Source organism: Thrips palmi, unplaced genomic scaffold (assembly GCF_012932325.1).
Source record: "Thrips palmi isolate BJ-2018 unplaced genomic scaffold, TpBJ-2018v1 HiC_scaffold_10, whole genome shotgun sequence".
NCBI lineage: Eukaryota > Metazoa > Arthropoda > Insecta > Thysanoptera > Thripidae > Thrips > Thrips palmi.
The window spans coordinates 3014444-3028561 of NW_023144621.1; the positions used below are offsets into that span (position 1 = coordinate 3014444).

General features: G+C 41.2%; 3 protein-coding genes across 4 annotated transcripts; 2 read left to right on the plus strand and 1 right to left on the minus strand.

Moving 5' to 3' along the window:
- The first annotated feature begins 1377 nt into the window (after window positions 1–1377).
- LOC117646004 (protein CNPPD1) lies at window positions 1378–3643 on the plus strand. Its single transcript, XM_034386613.1, has 6 exons — window positions 1378–1585; window positions 1818–1914; window positions 2002–2207; window positions 2299–2427; window positions 2502–2669; window positions 2762–3643. Exons 1-6 carry the CDS (start codon window positions 1538–1540, stop codon window positions 3335–3337), a joined length of 1224 nt encoding a protein of 407 aa, XP_034242504.1. The 5' UTR covers window positions 1378–1537; the 3' UTR covers window positions 3338–3643.
- LOC117646006 lies at window positions 3608–7630 on the minus strand. 2 transcript variants are annotated; one of them, XM_034386627.1, is made up of 8 exons: window positions 7175–7630; window positions 6832–6957; window positions 6714–6725; window positions 6586–6597; window positions 6305–6346; window positions 6147–6214; window positions 5834–6037; window positions 3608–5746 (listed from the first exon to the last, which is right to left on the minus strand). In XM_034386627.1, exons 1-8 carry the CDS (start codon window positions 7461–7463, stop codon window positions 5612–5614), a joined length of 888 nt encoding a protein of 295 aa, XP_034242518.1. In that variant the 5' UTR covers window positions 7464–7630; the 3' UTR covers window positions 3608–5611. The 2 variants fall into 2 exon arrangements, with proteins under 2 accessions (XP_034242518.1, XP_034242526.1); XM_034386635.1 differs by lacking the exons at window positions 6586–6597; window positions 6714–6725 and having other exon boundaries at window positions 7175–7626.
- A 35-nt stretch (window positions 7631–7665) lies between these two features.
- Window positions 7666–13289, plus strand: LOC117645996 (DNA-directed RNA polymerase II subunit RPB2). The gene is made up of 19 exons (XM_034386599.1): window positions 7666–7861; window positions 8059–8282; window positions 8365–8569; window positions 8659–8786; window positions 8868–9026; window positions 9105–9269; window positions 9352–9548; window positions 9634–9753; window positions 9837–10023; window positions 10102–10216; window positions 10312–10511; window positions 10713–10948; window positions 11036–11258; window positions 11333–11794; window positions 11878–12096; window positions 12185–12292; window positions 12375–12649; window positions 12746–12941; window positions 13029–13289. The coding sequence occupies exons 1-19, from the start codon at window positions 7843–7845 to the stop codon at window positions 13119–13121; spliced, it is 3531 nt and encodes a 1176-aa protein (XP_034242490.1). The 5' UTR covers window positions 7666–7842; the 3' UTR covers window positions 13122–13289.
- The last annotated feature ends 829 nt before the right edge of the window (window positions 13290–14118 follow it).

The following is a 14118-nucleotide window of genomic DNA, read 5'->3' on the forward strand; positions in this document are numbered from 1 at the left end:
TTAGGTGTTCGAAACGACGTCGATTCGAACACCCAATTCTGGCTGGGCCTAATTCTAGTGGTTTTAAGAAGCATTACAAATAAAGATACAAAGTAGTAGTAACTTGTGTGTACTGCATTCAACTTTGCCGCCGTTACCAATGTGTGTGTATGCGTGCGTGTGTTAAGGGGGGGACAGTCCCTCATAATTCGCCGAATATTCACGATGATTTCGGAGTTATTTTGCTTTATTTTGAAGGTTTTTTCGGACTCTTTCGGAGTTATTGCGTTGGTGGGCGTACAAATCCGAGTTATTCCGCGAGTAAAATAACGCTGCTCGATTCCGAGGGTAAATTTTGCCCTCCCAGTAACCCGATCCTTCCAAGATCATCGAGCTTGGGTAGGGTCTGGTGACGTCATCATAGAACGTCAGAGCCTGCCGGTCTACCAATAGGGTATTTTCCTTCGCGAAAGACGCTATTTCCTTTCCAGGTGAGTGACCGATTGACGTCATCTCCTAGCTGGGCCCTGTCTCCCGATAAATAGGCCATTCCTTTGCTCGAAAAGAGGAAGAAAAGAAGAACACACTTCCGTCCGCCCGGGACTGCGGGGCAGGTGCGGATTCAGAGAGAAAAAAAGGGGGGGCAATTGAGGCGTCATCCCCTGCCTGCCAAGTGGGCGAAGTGTCGCACTTTGCTCCCATAGGTAGTCAACTTTTGCGATATGCCCCTCCCCCCCTTTCCCCCAAACCAGTCTCTGCCTGCCGCACCTGCTAGGGGAGACGAACTAAGGGGACTTCCGCTGACTCTCTTTGCCCCCGCCAGCGGTATGACCTACAATGGGTGCTATTTTTTACATCGAAATAAAAAGGAAACAATTTGTCTTAATGGTGACGGGGACGAAATACTATCAGTTTCAAAAAAAGCCCAGCCTCTCGCTCGAGTTATCTCGAGAAGAGCACCTCGTGCCAAAGCCAACGCCTGTGGCACTGCGAGGTAGGCAACCCATTTGACACGCCTGCACGAAGGGTGGCCTAAGTTGCCTACGTTGTCGCGGGGGGGACGAAGACGAAACGTTCTTCCTACCACACGAAACCGTTTAGATCCTGTGATTTGATGACCGTCGACATCCTTAGACATCCAATGGCTTTCCTTCCAATTTCCTTCCAGTGGAACATTTGACTTCACATTCCATTTCCAAACATTCCCGCGAATCATTTTCTGTGTTTGTATTTTCGCGGTGAATCCGACCCGTCTCGCTGCTAGAAGGCCGTGATCGAGTTACCGCCTTTCAAGAGTTCTGAAAACTGCCTGGATCCCCACCAGCCAAGGAGGCTTGATAGTAGGAGTGCCAATAGGATTCGACCAATCACAGAAGAGAAAGCCCCTTATCGCGGTTGCGCTTCCACCGATCCAGTAATCCTCCTTCTTTTCAACCTTTCGGCCGTCTGTTCTGTTTGCAGTCTGTTTGGGTGGTTCTGCCCTTTAGGCCCTTGAGCTGGGCGGGTCGGTAAACTTTGTTTACATGCTGCAATTCTCGTGAACATTTTCTGGGAGAAAATGGGTTGTGCGGAGTTTTGCAGAAAGAGGCGCAGAAGTCAGTTTACGGTGAGCGTCTTGTCTTCCGTGGGGCTGGGGCCCCGATGGGGGCCCACTGCCCACCACTGTGTGAATCATCCCATGCTTCCACTGTGTGGTGCTGTGTACTTGCTTCCTTGTTTTGATGTTTTGCGGTAGAGGTCACTCTATCTGCCTTACCACTATCTAGTCTTTCAGAGCATTCAATGCAACGCTGAAGCGCATTGACTTCAAATTCATGATATTTGTTTGCTGGTTACAGAGCATGGGGGATCACAATAAATTCTCTTCGAGAATCAAGAAGAGTTTGTACTATGGTCAACTGCCTAGCTCTGATCGATTGAGTCTTCCTGTAACAGGTAAGGCGAACGAACTATTCATAGGATGCATTTTAAACTTCATTTGGACCTAGAAGTAACTCTATTGTGTATGTTTGACCTTCAAAGAACTAGCTACGGAAATATTCTCTGCTGCTCAACGGAACCATAGTCTTCAGCGCTTGGAACTGCAAGAGGCATCTGATGTCTCTCGTAGTGCTTGCGTGTCTCCATGCTCATTGGTACTGGCCATGTTATACCTGGAAAGATTGCAGACGTCTCGCCCCAGCTACTTACGTGAAACCTCCCCTTCAGAGTTGTACCTAGTGTCTTTGGTATGTGTTCTGATGTTAACATTTTTAACTTTTACCTCTGTAATATTTTATTATCTCACAGGTTCTCATTTGATTTTGTTGACATTTTCAGATGGTTGCTACCAAATTTCTGCAAGATGATGGTGAGGAAGACGGAGTTATCAATGAAGAATGGGCCACATCGGCAGGAATCACTACAAGTCAGCTTAATCAGCTTGAAAGAGACTTCCTCGATGCAATTGCAAGTATTCCCTCTCTATGTTCAGACTGTTTTTGAACATTCTTTGAAAAATAACATTTTGCATCTGTTTTTAGGAGTGGGAAGTTTATGTTAGTGAAGAAACATTTTGGACACGGCTCAGAGGCTTAGAAAGAGATGTTGCACTCAATGAAGGTGTTAGAAGAGGGTGGTTTTCATATGCTGATTTGGACTGTCTTTTGGAAAAGGTTGATCTTGCATCTTTGGCTCACTCTGTTCTCACTGTAAGTCTTGTTTTACCTCTACCCTATATAACTGTATTGTATTTACACTTTCAGTGTTTGTTTCTCCCCTAATCCATTTTTATTGTACCCAGGTATCTGCTGTCTGCCTTACAAGTTACACTGCAAGTGTGTTGACCCTTATTGCTTCAACTCTGCTCGTCAGTCATCTTCAACCTCTCATCCATGGATTAAGCGGTCTGAGTCAAACCAGCCTCAACTCGTCAACTATGCCAATTCAAGCTGATCAAGTGCCCTCTGATTCTACTATGGATCCTAGCTTCTCCCCTCCTAACTACCAGTCGCCATTAGATGTCCTGACTACAAGCTTTATATTAGCTTCAATCAGCTCATGCCAAGGACGTCTTGCTAATGATTCCACTAATTGCTTGGATGATTCTAAACCCTCTGGCGACACCCTAAGGCATGCCCTCCTTGGAAATTTTGAAGAATTATCAATGCAGGACAATGTGGAACCGAATTTTAAGTTTTCTTCCTGGAGTGACCCTGGATCCATTTCTTGGTTCAAGTGGATTAAAGACCTCAAGAGATGGTTCAGGACCCCAATAGTTGAAAGTTTTGACACTCCCCCAGATTGGGCCGCATCTTTAAGTTATCGCATTGATAGAGGATCTTCTCAGTCCCGTCTGATTCCCCTTCAAGTTTATTAATTATACCTTCTGTACCTAGCAAGAGCTAAAGGCTGAACCAAGCATTCAAAATGTTTTTTTTTTTTAATCCCTTTCTAATGTGTTATGACAATTTTTTTTCATTTTTCTGAAAGTTTTTTTGGGTGCTATTTTGTTAAAGGAGAGATGTGTGTGATATTCTCTTGAGCCAAATAACTACGCTTTTCATTTTGTAAGGTGAAACCATTTTCTTCTATTTAATATTATGTTTATTTTGAAGGTTGTGTACAAGATCAATTAAAGGATACGGCATTAATCGTAACAATAAACTATGTATTTAAAAAGAAATTATTTCAGGGGACTCATTGACTTCACCCTCTTTAAAAAGACAGCAAATTTTATTATAAGGACAGACACATGTTTTACCATATTATGTAACACAAGATGGTGACAAACAGTTTATTCTCAAAAGAGAATACCAAGTAAACATTTCAAAGTTCAAAAATCTTATTGCCTGCAAGAAAATTAATGGTCCAAGAAAATACCCACTTCTTAACATGGACGAACTTGGTTTCAATGAAAGCAGTACTGCTATCCTTCCTAGTATTACCAGCACCCTCACATAGATATGGCACAAGATCCAGTGCAGTGCTGACTTTCAAACCCTGCTGACTCCTTCAAGAGAGCACATGGCAAGTAAAAATGTATCAGCATACACCAAAAAAAAAAAAAGAGGACAGTACAGAGTAACTGCACCATTCAGATAGTTTGAAAATTATTTCTATGGACAGGACAAGTTCAAGGTTTATAAGTCAACAATATCACTACAGGAATATTCTTGAAACTGACAACAGGGCAGCTAATTATTAGTTTTCTTCTACAAAGTGATATGACATCAGCTTGATTAACAAATTGACTGTGATGTGACAACAAGTATGGTCACTTCCCTTACAGTCAAAATTGCCCAAGTCAACTGGTTAAAAACCCTGAAAGTGTAAAGGACACGCTAAGACTGAACATTAAATCTCTAGTAAACATAAGTCTACATCCCTATTAACGAGATAGACGCCAAATAACATGAGACAAGAACGTAACAAAATAATCAAAGCAAGCTGCTCTTTTTTTTTAGATTCACTCCCACACTCTCACCGCAAATTAGCTGTAACAAGGTATAAAAATAATAAAATGTTTAAAAAAGGGCAAGTAACATGAAGCACCAATCATGAAGCATCAGACTAGAATTGATGTAACATTAACAGTTGATATTAAATTATTACAAGTTAATAAAACAAGAAATAAAAGAACATTACAGTCACTGTGAGACATTAATTGCAGCTTCAAGCATACTTTGAAAGTACGTAGAGTAATATGTACAGTACACAAATAATAAAAACACCCAAGAGTCTAACAGTATTTGAGATGTTAACAAACAGGAGAAACGTTGGTAATAATGACATAAAACCAAGAAAATTTGGTTGAATAAACTATTTTTGAAACTAAAACAAGCATGTACACCAAAATTTGAGAAATTGACCCTTAACAAATTCGTATGATGAGAGAATTTTCGGGCAGGTTAACATGTGGCAGTACATGATTGCAAAACAAGCCAATAATGATTTTGATGGAAATTAGCTAACCACAACACACAAAATTTGGAGTTTTCCAGTCATTCACAGACAACAGCATTATCAATAAGAATTAGAGTTCTATAAAACTTAAGCCAACAAGAGACAACAATAACTTTTAAGGAACAGTCAATAAATTTTAGAAGTGAAAGACAAACTGTTCAAGTCTTCACGCCTTACAGACTGTCACAGTCCTTAAACCTTAAAATTTTAATCTTTTTTGTACCATAGATGGTTGTGATCTAAATCTATCAATGAAGTAGTCTTTAAAAGAAGTGCAAAGGTTGCACTTTTACCAAGTTGCCAAAAAGTTCACAATGGCAAGAGATTGGTCCAAGGCAATAGATAGCAGAAAATAAATAACTTCTATGTAGCAATGGGTTCTAGAAAGCACCTCATAGTAGAATAAAGGCAATCTACATTTTTTATACTTAAGTTAATCACACAGCCTTACCAAGGAGAAAATTAACTATAAATATATATTTATTTGACATGTTACCTAATGGACCTTGTAAGATGCAACGAATAGAGCTCAGTTGCAGCTAAAATAGAGTTTACAGACAGAGCTAAGAAGTACTTAGGATGGCCCCAGACCATAGATAAGAAGACAAAAATTTGAAGTCAGAAGTTAAATATTAGTTTCAGAAATATGAAACTCAAAAAGTAATTGTTTGCCAAACAAATTCATGCTTCATACAGCAGCAATAGTCTCTTGCTTAGTTTCTTTTGTAGCTTCAGCGTCATTCTCTTTGTCTTTGTCTTTATTCATAAACAGAAGAGGTAACATTCCCAAGAGACAGCCAATAGTCACACCACCGCACCGACCCTAGGAAAAATACAAAGATAAAGAAAGGTGACCGAGGTGTTTATGTAGTCAAATTATTATCAAGACATTATGACTCGGATCACATACCATATTAGCAGCCCAGCGACTCCTATTCATGGTGAGCTGTATAGGTGAGAGGTTTGGAGGTTTGATACCAATTTTGGTAGCCAATGACTCCACATACCATGCTGAGCCAATGCCCATAATGTCAGAAAAGGTATTGCCCAGCGCAGCAGCAGCCATTGTGGATATAGTGATGACTGATCCTAACATGAGCTCAATATAATCCCCCTGAAATATATTAATCATTCAATTTTCATCATTTTGTAAAAGACAAGATAATAAGATAAAGATAACAGTTATAATTTATTTGATAAGGGCAAGACAAAAATCAACTCACAGCTATGATCATAATGGCGTTGTCCAAAAACCCAAAACCAACAAATGGGATAGCATTGTGTACTCCAACTGTAAAAATAAGTTAACATGGTTAATATTTATCATTCTTGAAAATATCCTTCCATCCTCCTTCAACCCATTTTTCTAAAAACAGCTCACCTGAAAAAAGTTGCTTTGAAGTAGGTTTTGGAACAGTTTCAGCTAGAACAGAGAGTGATTAAGGTGGATTCAGTCACACAATCAATGGCAATAGAAAAGCTAAGAAATACCAATGGACAAAAAGACTTAGTGGCAATAGTCGGAGTGGTTCTACAGAGGTTGATAAAGGAAAACAAATAATACAGAACTGAAAGATTTCACTGAATTAGGGAGCACTAGCACTTTCCTATGAGAGAAGACTCAAACATGTTCTCCCCTAAACAACACTTATGTATACTCACGATTTTCCTCCACTATGAAAAAGTAGCAGCAGAAGGGAAATATTTAAACAGGTGTTAAATAACTACATTTGAGTGACAGATTTGAGAATAATCAGCTTCTACCAGAAAAAATTACACAAGAGACTTACTTTGTTTTTCCACTGTCAAATGCAGCAAAGGATAATATTTTTTTAAGTCAAAAGGAAACTGGGTAGAGATGGTTGATGATAAATTTTTCTCTTGAAAATAATTAAAATAACTACTTACCATATTTTCGCATCAGCCAATCCTCAGGAACTGGACAAAATGTGCCAGTTGGATCGACGTCACCAACATTCGGAACCTTGGAGGGCCTGCCAAATTTAGACCTCCAGCGTATAGCAGCAAGCTGACCTGAAGAAAATTATACACATAAATTTTAATGTGACTAAATGTGTAGGAAAAGGAACAAATTGCTGTTGAGCTCAAAGAAAAATTAACATGAATAATTTAACCAAATAAAAATGACAACCAAAAACTACCAGAAAATGCTATAATTTGAATTGAAAATGACAGGTACAGTGGGTGATAAGCAGATCAGAAAAACAGAAAATTGGAAAATCCTTCTCACCCTCATACTCAGATTTGACCTTCTTGGCCTGATAATTCTGCAGAGCAGACAACAAAATGGTTCTCTCCTCTTCAGTGAACCGCAGTACTAGTTCGTCGGCCTTCTCGAGATCCAAGTGCTCCACACTCTGTCCGCTCGCGCTCCTTGCACTGGCACTGCTAAAAGCTATCCTATTCTTTTGGAGTCCCGACGGGGTTAGGGGGCGACATTTGAGCAGCCGAAAAAGGGTCGGCCGCGGGGCGACACAGGCCACTGCGGCCCCGAGAGGCATGACCGTGGAAAAGTGCATTTAGTTCGAGTCAAGCTTCCGTCAAAATGGGAATTTATCGTCTAAAACCGGGGCTCTAACTCATGACTTAACAGGACAGGCAGTACCGCAACTAGAACATCCCTCCCACAAGAATTCAAGGGGGAGGTGAGGTTTGGCCACGAACCGCGGCCGGAGCGGACGACACGACGGACAAGCAAAACAAACAGTTGAGCGGCGTTCAGGCGCACCGAAGCGGTGCGAACTGACAACGGAAAGACAGGCAGTCTGTTTATTCCAATTTTCTCTGAACGCAACCTTAGTTCTTAGCCAAGCAGTTGTTTCAACTGCATGGCTTGGATTTTTTAACTGCATCGAGCTATTATTTTGTTTATTTGAGTGGTATTTCAAAGGCAACATCATGTACGAAGTGGATGACGGTAAGCGGCTTGGTTATGAATCTCTTGTTTAAGCTAAATAAATTGTACATTACTTTTGTTTGTCGTCTCACGATTCAAAAAGTAATCTATCTCATCATGTACTTATTTTTACACGTATCCTCTTAACGATTTTTCTTTGTCTAAACTCTTTATGAATGTACCACGTAGGTTATGTTGTTGTGTTGCTTTCTTTGCAGATAATTTTGAAGATGAGGAGATGGAAGAAATTTCGTCGGAGCTGTGGCAAGAAGCTTGTTGGATTGTCATCAACGCCTACTTTGACGAAAAGGGCTTGGTCCGGCAGCAGTTGGATTCTTTCGATGAATTCATTCAGATGTCCGTTCAGCGTATAGTTGAAGATTCACCACAGATTGATCTTCAAGCAGAAGCACAGCATACATCTGGAGAGATTGAAACACCGGTAAAAACCTTCTACTTCATCCGAGACTTTTCTTCTTAAATTGTGGCTGTCACTAATACTAAAACTTTTCTTTTGTTTTTAGCCCCGATACCTTCTGAAGTTTGAGCAGATCTACCTTTCTAAACCAACTCATTGGGAGAAAGATGGTGCTCCCTCTCCTATGATGCCCAATGAAGCAAGGTTGAGAAATCTCACCTATTCTGCACCGTTGTATGTCGATATCACTAAGACTATTGTAAAAGAAGGAGAGGAACCTATTGAAACTCAACACTCTAAAACTTTCATTGGTATGTTTTCTTTGCTTCTTGTGTTCTTTTTTATTTAGGAGTTCATGAGTACGCATTGTAACTAACTCTACTTGTCATGATTACTTCAGGTAAAATTCCTATTATGCTTCGGTCAACATATTGCCTGCTAAATGGACTGACTGATCGTGATTTGACTGAATTAAATGAATGTCCGTTGGACCCTGGTGGCTACTTTATTATTAACGGATCAGAGAAGGTATATTTCTAGCACTGTAGTACAGTTGTAGTACTTTCCACTGTTAAAGGTGCTGATCTTAAAGGTTTTTGTATCTTTCAGGTTCTAATTGCTCAGGAAAAAATGGCTACAAATACTGTCTATGTGTTCTCAATGAAAGATGGAAAGTTTGCCTACAAATGTGAAATTCGTTCATGCCTGGAACATTCCTCTCGACCAACGTCCACACTTTGGGTCAACATGATGGCCAGAGGTGGACAGGTATGTTGTTTCAATTTCATCTAAGATTTTTCCTTTATAGTTATCACCTGTCTTACACATTTTTAACAATTTCAACAGAGCATCAAAAAGTCTGCCATCGGTCAACGTATCATTGCTATCCTTCCATACATCAAGCAAGAAATTCCTATCATGATTGTTTTTCGTGCCCTTGGGTTTGTCGCAGATCGTGATATTCTAGAACACATTATCTATGATTTCGATGACCCTGAAATGATGGAAATGGTAAGGAATCATAAATTAGTGCTCAATAATGTTGATGTAATCATTGTAATGTTTCACATTTTTATACTGGATTGTTTTGTAGGTGAAACCATCCCTAGATGAGGCTTTTGTCATTCAAGAACAAAATGTTGCCTTGAACTTCATTGGTGCTCGTGGTGCAAGGCCTGGTGTCACCAAAGAAAAACGTATCAAGTATGCTAAGGAAATCTTGCAAAAGGAAATGTTACCTCATGTTGGTGTGTCTGATTTCTGTGAAACAAAGAAAGCTTATTTCTTAGGGTAGGTTTGGATTCTTCATGTAGTAGCATCTTTGGCTTTTGCAACTCCTTAACTCTAATTTCTGAATTATTTGTTTTTGTTTCAGGTACATGGTGCACAGATTGCTCCTTGCAGCGCTGGGTCGCCGCGAGTTAGATGACCGGGATCATTATGGCAACAAACGGCTTGATCTTGCTGGTCCCTTGCTAGCCTTTCTTTTCAGAGCGTGAGTTTTTTTTCTTTTTTCATCTTACTCATTTCTTTTCAATAGTATTATTTCCAATAACATTTTTGATACATTAAATACAGACTTTTCAAGAATCTCATGAAAGAAGTGCGCATGTACGCCCAGAAATTTATTGATCGAGGAAAAGATTTCAATCTTGAGCTGGCTATCAAAACAAAGATCATTACTGATGGTTTACGTTATTCCCTTGCCACTGGCAACTGGGGTGATCAGAAGAAAGCCCATTTGGCAAGAGCTGGTGTCTCTCAGGTATGTGATGGTCTAAATGAGCATGCTACTGTTCTGAAATCTACAATGTGATTTACAATACCCTCTGTGCTCTTGCAGGTGTTGAACAGACTCACTTTTGCTTCAACTTTATCACATCTTCGGCGTGTCAATTCCCCCATTGGTCGAGATGGTAAACTTGCCAAACCTCGTCAGTTGCACAATACACTGTGGGGTGAGTACCATCATTATTTTTAATTTTTTTGGTCTTTGTGGCTGTTGTTTAGTTTTCTTACTCTCTAACTATTATCCTTTCTTCTTTCTGTGTAGGAATGGTGTGCCCTGCTGAGACACCTGAGGGTGCTGCTGTAGGACTTGTGAAAAATCTTGCTCTTATGGCATATATTTCTGTCGGATCTCAGCCATCTCCTATTTTGGAGTTCTTGGAAGAGTGGAGTATGGAAAATTTGGAAGAAATTGCACCATCTGCCATAGCAGATGCCACAAAAATATTTGTAAATGGGTGCTGGGTAAGTTGTTTTTTTTTTGTTTTTTTGTTTCAAAATTGAATGAGCCATTATTGGCTGAGTTAGCAACTTGAGATACCGTAGAAATCCTTTTCTGTCTGTTTATTTTTCTGATGGTACCTTTCTTTCCAAATTGTTTCGCTGAAAACTTGGGCTTGTGTCTGTTTTCTTCCAAGCTAACTTTTTACTTTTGGGTTTGTACAGGTTGGTATTCACAGAGATCCTGAACAGCTCATGGCCACCTTGAGAAAACTTCGTCGACAGATGGACATTATTGTATCAGAAGTGTCGATGATCCGAGATATTCGAGACCGTGAAATCCGAATTTACACTGATGCTGGCCGAATTTGTAGACCTTTGTTGATTGTGGAGAACAGTCAGTTGTTGCTCAAAAAGAGAAACATTGACCAGTTAAAAGAAAGAGATTACAATAATTATGGGTTAGTATTTCTACAGTTTATCACCAACCTATGTTATTACCTCAAGAAATATTCCTATTTTACATTATTTCACTTCCCAATTTTCAGGTGGCAAATGCTGGTTGCTAGTGGAGTGGTGGAGTACATTGATACTCTTGAAGAAGAAACTGTAATGATTGCAATGTCTCCTGATGATCTAAGGCAAGACAAGGAATATGCCTACTGTACAACTTACACCCATTGTGAAATCCACCCTGCCATGATTTTGGGTGTTTGTGCATCCATTATTCCTTTCCCTGATCACAACCAAAGTCCCCGTAATACATATCAGGTATGCCTTTAACCTTTAGACTTATGATGTGTGTATCTTGTGATTGTTGTTCATTTTCTATGAAACTGTTTCAGAGTGCCATGGGTAAACAAGCTATGGGAGTGTACATTACAAATTACCATGTCCGGATGGACACCCTAGCTCATGTACTCTACTACCCACACAAGCCCTTGGTCACAACTCGTTCTATGGAATACCTTCGGTTCCGAGAACTTCCTGCTGGAATCAATTCGGTTGTTGCCATTCTGTGCTATACTGGCTACAACCAAGAAGACAGTGTCATTTTGAATGCTACTGCCGTTGAACGAGGCTTTTTCCGATCTGTTTTCTACCGATCATACAAAGATGCTGAGTCTAAAAGAATTGGTGACCAAGAGGAACAATTTGAGAAACCTAATCGCAACAATTGTCAGGGCATGCGTAATGCCATCTATGACAAGTTGGATGACGATGGTATCATTGCTCCTGGACTTCGAGTATCTGGTGATGACGTAGTCATTGGAAAAACAATTACGCTCCCTGAAACAGATGATGATGTAAGTCAAGAGTTTACTTCAGTTTTGTTTATGTAGTTTGATTTTTGTGGCAAGTTATTTACTGATAATTTTCTCTTTTTCAGTTGGAGGGCACCACTCGGCGTCACACCAAGCGAGATGCCAGTACCTTCTTACGTAACAGTGAAACTGGTATTGTAGATCAAGTTATGCTCACATTAAACTCTGAAGGCTACAAATTCTGTAAAATCCGAGTGAGGTCTGTTCGTATTCCTCAAATTGGTGACAAGTTCGCTTCTCGGCATGGGCAAAAGGGAACATGTGGTGTGCAGTACCGTCAGGAGGTAAATTGACTTGTGTTGTTTTGCTCATTCCATAATTATTCATAATCAAAGTTATCATGTTTCCCCCTTTTTTCCTCTTCTATTTTAGGACATGCCTTTTACATGTGAAGGACTTACACCTGATATTATCATCAATCCCCATGCTATCCCATCAAGAATGACAATTGGTCACTTGATTGAGTGCCTCCAAGGAAAGGTAATTGTTTTCAAAAGTTGACTCAAGTTGTGTTTGTTTTCTATTTTCTTTCTCCTCATGTTTGTTTTCTCATTTTTTAAAGGTGTCATCCAACAAGGGAGAAATTGGTGATGCAACACCTTTCAATGATGCTGTTAACGTACAAAAAATTTCACAGCTTCTGCAAGATTATGGATATCACTTGAGAGGCAATGAAGTTATGTACAATGGACACACTGGGCGCAAAATTAATGCCCAAGTCTTCTTGGGACCCACATATTATCAACGTTTGAAGCACATGGTGGATGACAAAATTCACTCAAGGGCTCGTGGACCTGTTCAAATTTTAGTTCGACAACCTATGGAAGGCAGAGCTCGGTTAGTAATATTAATTATTTTTTTTTTTAAATTAGGCAATTTTTAACCGAACATTTGTTTAAATATTGAAATATTTTTTAATTTTTCTTTTTACAGTGATGGAGGACTTCGATTTGGAGAGATGGAACGAGATTGTCAAATTGCCCATGGTGCCGCGCAGTTCCTTCGTGAGCGCTTGTTTGAAGTATCAGATCCCTACCGCATTCATGTCTGCAACTTCTGTGGTTTAATAGCCATAGCTAATCTGCGAAACAACACATTTGAGTGCAAAGGGTGTAAAAATAAGACTCAGGTAAGGCACATACACATGTACTTTTGAGTAACAAAAATTATTAAGTAGATCTATCCTCTTCAATATATCAAATTTTATTTTTTCTAGATCTCTCAAATTCGCCTTCCTTATGCTGCTAAATTATTATTCCAAGAACTGATGTCCATGAATATAGCACCTCGTCTCCTGGTCACTCAATAGGATTTTCTCTTGTAACCTGACAAAACCCTTCTTGGGTTCAAAATCATTTATTAATAATAAGAATTGTAGGATTATTTCCCGCCAATCGTTCATTCATTGATTTTATGCATTCATTCTGTACAAAGTCCATTGCCACAAAACTGAAAATAAATGGAACATCTGTAAATACATCTGGTTTCTTTCCCTTCAACCTGTTCCCTAATGAAAACAAGTTTCAAAGAAGATATTTGAGTGCACATTGGAGTCAATTGATGTACTTGTAATCAGAGGGGTGGATCCGTCCCGGAGTCACTTTGTCAGGAAGTCGTTACTGGACGCCTCAGTGATGGGTTCTGGAGCCGGGGCTCAAGGCTGCAGACCAGTAGGGCCTGGCGCGGGTCCGCGTCGTCGTCGTCTCATCGCGCTGCAGACCGATTCGGAGAGTCGTTTTCGTCGCTCTGTCTCTCTCGCACTCAAGGGGCGTCCCTATGAGCGAGAAGAACAGACCGACGAAAACGACTCCCTGATTCAGCGTACAGGTCGCCGCTCACCGGCCGTGCCCCGTGCCTCCGTGCTCTCGAGCGGGAACAGGAACAGGGAAAGTGGCGGGGCTGGGTTCGCGAGGTTCGCGGCGTGGACATGGACGTGGATGCAGGGCGAGGGGCGGCGGGGACGGAGGCCGCCCGGCTAGCACGCACCCACGCAGCAGGCACGGGTACCTTCCTTCATGTCCACGCGGGTGGGTTGGGTCGGGTTCGGCGGCCAGGCTTTGCACAGGCGGGGCCCAGCCCAGCCCGGGCCCACCTGGCGGGGCAGGCTGCATGGCGCGGACTGGCCGTGCCTGTGCCTTGCCCGTGTCGGCGCGGTGGGGCCCATGCCCATGGGCCATCCACGCCACGGTGGGGCTAAGGCTCGGCTCGGCGCGGCTCGGCTCGGCTCGGCGGATCTGCTGAGCAGAGAGTCAGGCCCCACCGCACAGCACAGGCCTGGGCCCCACCAGGCAGCAGGCACAGAGTCG